General features: G+C 36.6%; 1 protein-coding gene across 1 annotated transcript in view; it reads left to right on the forward strand.

Moving 5' to 3' along the window:
• LOC106883600 (uncharacterized) overlaps window positions 1-5,989 on the forward strand; it is a 39,936-nt gene extending 33,947 nt beyond the window's left edge. Inside the window, exons 11-13 of the mRNA XM_014934685.2 lie at window positions 1,240-1,363; window positions 4,319-4,428; window positions 5,957-5,989. Coding sequence (XP_014790171.1) covers window positions 1,240-1,363; window positions 4,319-4,428; window positions 5,957-5,989 — 267 coding nt within the window. The remainder of the gene's footprint in view (window positions 1-1,239; window positions 1,364-4,318; window positions 4,429-5,956) is intronic.
• The last annotated feature ends 1,279 nt before the right edge of the window (window positions 5,990-7,268 follow it).

The raw sequence follows: 7,268 nt of genomic DNA on the forward strand, positions 1-7,268 counted from the left end.
TATATATGTATGTGTGTGTATATGTTTGTGTGTCTGTGTTTGTCCCCCCCAACATCGCTGGACAATCGATGCTGGTGTGTTTACGTCCCCGTAATTTAGCAGTTTGGCAAAAGAGACTGATAGAATAAATACTAGGCTTCCAAAGAATAAGTCCTGGGGTCGATTTGTTCGACTAAAGGCGGTGCTCCAGCATGGCCGCAGTCAAATGACTGAAACAAGTAAAAGACTGTGCACACTATAAAAGTGCTTGATGTTAGAAAGGGCATTCAGCCATAGAAGCCATGTCAAAGCAGACATTGGAGTTCAGTGTAAGTCCTTGGATACATTGGATCCAGTCAAACCATCCAACCCATGCCAGCATGGAACATAGATGTTTGATGACGCCACTGCCGATGATGACGATGATGATATTGACTTGAGTGGTGGGCCTTATGCATTTCCAAATTTAACAGATTCACCTGGTCCTTGGCCAACAAAGATTCTGCACTTTGCTGCATGAATAATAAATAGAAAGAAGCAACAGCATCGATGTACTTACTGATGGATTGAATCATCAACTTCAGACATATGTACATCAACACTGTCACTAAGATATGCAGTTCTGTATCAAGGTATTAAAACTGCTTGAATTCCTAGCGAAACAGCTGATAAAGGTCAAGATTTTGTTTTTTTATTTTTGTTTTTTTTTATGATGATGATGATGAGGATGATGATGATTATCATTATTATTATTATTATTATTATTATTATTATTATTATTAAGGCAGTGAAATAGCAGAATCATTAGCAAACTGGATAAAATGCTTAGTAGCATTTTATCTGTCTTTACATTCTGAGTTCAAATTCCATCAAGGTTGACTTTGCCTTTCATCCTTTCGGAGGGGGGGGGGGGTCAATAAAATAAGTACCAGTTGAGTACTGGGGTCCATGTAATCGGCTGTCCTCCAACCCAAAGTTTCAGGCCTGCCTTTAGTAGAAAGGATTATCATTAGTATTAAGATGGCGAGCTGGCAGAATTTTTAACACACCGGACAAAATGTTTAGTGTCATTTCTTCCAGCCTTACATTCTGAGTTCAGACTCCACTGAGGTTGACTTCGACTTTTATCCTTTCAAAGTTGATAAAATAAATACCAGTTGAGTACAGGGGTGGTTGTTTTTGACTTACCCTTAATGTTGTTGACCTAGTGCCAAACTTTGAAATCATTATCATTAGTATTTTTATTATTTATTTATTCAGCAAAGTGTACACGTAGTATACAATGTGTACCAATATGTAGAAAAGGAGCCAGATGTTTGGGAGTTCAACATAGCCACATGTTTCCCAGGAACTAAACAGAAGCAGATTTTCTTTAAGGTATCAAGTAAGTGTAAATTATCTCTCTTTACCATTTAGTCTTGGAAGGGATGGAATAGCAGCATCTATGACTTATTATTATATTATTTTTCAGGGCCTCCAGAAAACTGGTGATGGGAAGCGGGGGGGAGATAGTTATTCTCAAACAACAAGATTTGACCCAAATGCTTGTTAAATAATGAACATTGCTGAAGGATCTCAAGATCTAGGAACCAAGAACCAGGCTGGAATGGGACTCTAGCAAGACCGATACCTGTTATGGCATATTGAAGATGATCAACCTTTTATAGACTCAGCACGCTAATCTGTAATGATTTGTCGTCTTACCTATCATGTGAGTTTGGAACATTGGTTGAGTCCTGTGCTTTGATTGGTTGAGTATCAAAGATCCAATTGTCTGAGTATTGAAGATCCATTTGGTTGAGTATCAAAGATCCACTTGGTTGAGTATCAAAGATCCACTTGGTTGAGTATCAAAGATCCATTTGGACGAGTATTGAAGATCCATTTGGTTGAATATCAAAGATCCACTTGGTTGAGTATTGAAGATCCAATTGGTTGAGTATCAAAGATCCAGTTGCTTGAGTATCAAAGATCCATTTGGTTGAGTATTGAAGATCCAATTGGTTGAGTATCAAAGATCCAATTGGTTGTGTATCAAAGATCCAATTGAGTATCGAAGATCCAACTGGTTGAGTATCAAAAATCCACTTGGTTGAGTATCAAAGATTTACTTGGCTGAGTATAGAAGATCCATTTGGTTGAATATCAAAGATCCAATTGGTTGAGTATCGAAGATCCAATTGGTTGAGTATCAAAGATCCACTTGGTTGAGTATCGAAGATCCATTTGGTTGAGTATCGAAGATCCATTTGGTTGAGTATTGAAGATCCAATTGCTTGAGTATCAAAGATTCAATTGATTGAGTATCGAAGATCCATTTGGTTGAGTATCGAAGATCCACTTGGTTGAGTATTGAAGATCCAATTGCTTGAGTATCAAAGATTCAATTGATTGAGTATCAAAGAACCAGTTGGTCAAATATTGAAGATTCCGTCACATTGCACATAACACATTCTCAGAAAACTCATCTGAATGTGCTCTGGAGCCTGCCCTCCTATAAATTGGTGTATCAAATCACCTATGAGCAGAAGGGTGAGTGATTTCATGAAGGCGAGGTCATGTTATTTTCCTGCTGTCATTCACCAGAACAAAATTAATATAATGGTCCACTATACTATTTAATGGAGGAATAAAGTCTCACTGTTATTTAAAAAGTTTGTTTATTGTATTATTTCCATGAGTGAACATGCAACATATATAGTATAATGGTATGCAAGATTCTGGAGTAAGTCAAGGGGGAGACTTTATACTACACCGTTAAAAGACAATTAGGTGCAACACTGACAGTTTGACATGGCTGACTGAACATCTTGGCAGTGGAGGCCCAACACACATTTGCAGAAATGACACAACAGTAACTGGTGTATCCCTCTTTTCTTATCCAACTTGGGTAACCATGTATTTACTCTACAGCAAGATCCCTATCTCTGTCCCTCTATACCTCTAATCTCTCAACTGGCACAAAGCCACCCCTGCCCTCAATGCTACCCCCCCCCCAGTTAAGGGTTTTTTTTGTGTTGCAATGTACTTGGTGACCCTGTCAGCGATAATGCCATGTAAAAAGCACTGGTACTGGTGCTGGTGCCATGTACAAACCACTCAGTACACTCTAAAGTGGCTGGTGTTAGGAAGGGGGTCCAGCTGTAAGATCCATGCCAAAACACAATGGAGCCTGATGTAGCTCCCAGCCAACCCATACCAGCATAGAGAGCAGACATTAAATGATGATGATGGTGATTGACACAAACACTTTCCCTCTCCTCAGATACATAAAAAAATATGTTTCCACACATAAACAGAGAGGGAGATAATGAAAGAATCATTAAAATGTCTGTCGAATAAGTTGGTGCTGAATCTGTGATGCCAAAATGACAATGCCAAAATATCATTCACCTGAAACAAGACGTAGTTTCAAAGTGGAAGATGGTGTTAAAGTGGATAAGAACTTACATGCAATGCAAAGGGCTCCAGTAAATGCCATAAGGTATTTTGTGTGGCAATTTAATATGCCTGTTTACTTACCTACCTGTCTATCTTTCTACTTATTTATCTAGTTGTTTACCTGTCTATGTATCTGCCAACTTTCTTCTGTCTGTCTATTTGTCTAACTGTTTGTCTGTCCATCCATCCATCCATCCATCCATCCATCCATCCATCCATCCATCCATCCATCCATCCATCCATCTTATTTCTTTACTGCCCACAAGGGGCTACACACAGAGGGTACAAACAAGGACAGACAAACGGATTAAGTCGATTATATCGACCCCAGTGAGTAACTAGTACTTATTTAATCGACCCCGAAAGGATGAAAGGCAGAGTCGACCTCAGCGGAAATTGACCTCAGAACGTGAAGACAGACAAAATACCACTAAGCATTTCGCCCAGCGTGCTAACATTTCTGCCAGCTCGCCACCTATCTATCTATTCATCCATCCACCTATCTATCTATCTATCTATCTATCTATCTAACTATCTATCTATCTATCTATCTATCCATCCATCTATCCATTTATCTATCTAACTATCCCTCTATCCATCTATCTAACTATCAATCTATCTATCTATCAATCTATCTATCTATCTATCTATCTATCTATCTATCTTATCCATCAATCACAAGTCTTTCTCATTTTCTCTAACCAATTTCTTTTTCTCCATATCTCTTTCTATGCCAATTCTTTCTCTTCCTCTTCATTCATTTGTCTTTATCTTTGCCTACCTCTCTCTCTCTCTCTATGCAGCTCTTTAAGTAGCTTTTCTCTTTCTCTCTCTCTCTCTCTTAATCAGTCTTTCTTTCATTAACCAATCTCTCTCTATAACTTTTCTCTTTATCCAGGCTCTCTCTCGGATCTCATCAGCATTAATCAAAAGCAATTCATAAATGCTTTAATTGTCTCCATCCAGGGATATTCAGGTGTATCAGCACTTCGGGTTTCAGATATTCAGGTAAGAATCCACATATCAAAAAACCACCGGAAAAGAATTTTTTGTTTTTGTTTTTAATCTGTTTCCTTCCTTCCTTCCTTCCTTCCTTCCTTCCTTCCTTCTTTCCTTCCTTTCTTTCTTTCTTTCAACTTACAGAAGCTTTAACATTAATCAAGTGACGTAATTAATGACTATAAGATGACAAGTTCAATCCATGTTCAAGCTACTATGCCGAGCCTTGAATATATGATATATTGCTGTCGTACTTGTTTTCACCGTTTTGTTAGCATGTTTCTTATGACACACACTGCCTTTGTTTCAAATAATTTTGAAAATAATGAGGAATTTATTAAAATAACTTTGTCATTATTTAACCCTTTAGCACTCATATCATTCTGTCTGCGTAACATTGCAAGCAAGCAAGCAAGATTCAAGCTCACTCTTAATGTATTATAGATAAGTGTGTAGCACTACAATCCAATGGTGTACAGGTGTCTTTTTGTGGGGACCTCATTTGTCATTCCATCTACTGAAAGTCCTAGAACAATAGATGAGGGCGATGTGTGCAGAGCCATCCAGTTGAAAGCATATAATAAGTTACAACTTTTGTCTGTCACCTATGTTCCAAACCATGCAGATCTGCAACTGGACTGAATAGTTATCTGAGATGTCATGACTGGAAAGTCAGAATTGCCTTTGACAATGAGGAAGCACAAGGAGATGCCAATTGCATGTGAAGATGGAGCACTCACCATATGTACTCTTTTATTCGTTTCAATCATTTGACTGTGGCCATGCTGGAGCACTGCCTTTAGTCGAGCAAATCGACCCCAGGTCTTATTCTTTGTAAGCCTAGTACTTATTCTATCGGTCTCTCTTGCCGAACCGCTAAGTTACGGGGATGTAAACACACCAGCATCGGTTGTCAAGCAATGCTAGGGGGACAAACACAGACACACAAACACATACACACACACACACACACACACACACACACACACACACACACACACACACACACACACACACACACACACACACACACACACATACGACGGGCTTCTTTTCACTTTCCATCTACCAAATTCACTCACAAGGCTTTGGTTGGCCTGAGGCTATAGTAGAAGACAGATGGGCGGACAGACAGACAGACAATAGATAGATATATAGATAGATAGATAGATATATAGATAGACAGATAGATAAATAGAAAGATAGATAGATAGATAGATAGATAGATAGATAGATAGATAGACAGATAGATAGATAAAAAGATAGATAGATAGATAGATAGATAGATAGATAGATAGATAGATATATAGACAGATAGATAAATAGAAAGATAGATAGATAGATAGATAGATAGATAGATAGATAGATAGATAGACAGATAGATAAATAGAAAGATAGATAGATAGATAGATAGATAGATAGATAGATAGATAGATAGATAGACCAACAGATGGATAGGCAGGCAGGCAGGCAGAATGAGGAAGATCTATTTAAACCTTCTCTTTCACATTTAACCAGAGTTTGTTATTATTTTTAGTGTTATTTGAAAATCAAGAACACATTGAATTAAAACTCTCTTTAAAAACACACAACTGTCAGAAACAAGACTATCAAACACCATCTTCTGCCCTTTCTCCCTCTCTAAACACACCTTGTTCACCATCTCTTCCTTTTCACTCTCTCTGGGTTATCTAAATCAATCGTTTTTCATAGTGTTTGGAAGAGAACTATCCAGACTGTACATGTATTCTAGATACATACATACATACATACATACATATATAGATACATACACACACACACTTTGTGTATATATATATATATATATATATATATATATATATATATATATATATATATATATACTAAGTTTGTGTGTGTGTATGTAAGTATATATATATATATGTATAAAGTGGTGTGTGTGTGTGTATGTAAATATATATATGTATAAAGTAGTGTGTGTGTATGTATGTATATATATATGTGTATATATGTGTGTGTTTGTATAAAGTGGTGCATGTGTATATATGTATGTATATATGTATACACACACACGCAGTGGAAGGGAGACATGTATGTATGCACACACACACACAAACACACACATACACACACATACACATGCACAGCTTGCTCAATAAAACATACCAAATGATCATGCTGCCAGTTTCTTGGAGAATTCCTGTTGTAAAGCTGTCAAGGAACAGTTCCTGGTTTTGAAAAGGAAGGAAAGAGTAAAGAATAAAAACAGGAATAGAAACAAAATAAACAAACAAAAAAAAAGTACTTAAAAGAATGAATAAAAGAATCTGAAAGGGGTGGAGGGACTATGAAAAGTTTAATGTGTTTACTACCAGACTAGGGAAAGGGAAAAGGGTTGGGGAAGAAAGAGACAGGTTTTAAGAACAATAACACTATCAAGATTATTTACTACCTAAGCTAGGAAATAACAACAACAACAAGAGTGTTAGGAGACTAAATATGGTGGAAACAAAGGAATTAATAAGGCTAATGTAATTATTAATAATGTGTGTGTGTGTGTGTATATATATATATATATATGTATATGTATGTATATATATGTATGTATATATATATATATATATGCATACACACACATATATACATATATACACGTATGTATATATATATAAATTTAATAAATGGAGTAATACGCATATGTTAAATGAATTCTTTTATTTCCAACATATGTTTCGAAGATTACAAATGGTTTCTTCCAAAGGTTAAAATGTCTTACGGTTAAGCTGGTTCCTATGTATTTCCCTGAAGAGAAGATTACATCTTTATCAACATCACTTATTCCTTTGGAAGGAACCATTTGTAATCTT

Source organism: Octopus bimaculoides, chromosome 23 (genome assembly GCF_001194135.2).
Source record: "Octopus bimaculoides isolate UCB-OBI-ISO-001 chromosome 23, ASM119413v2, whole genome shotgun sequence".
Classification (NCBI taxonomy): domain Eukaryota; kingdom Metazoa; phylum Mollusca; class Cephalopoda; order Octopoda; family Octopodidae; genus Octopus; species Octopus bimaculoides.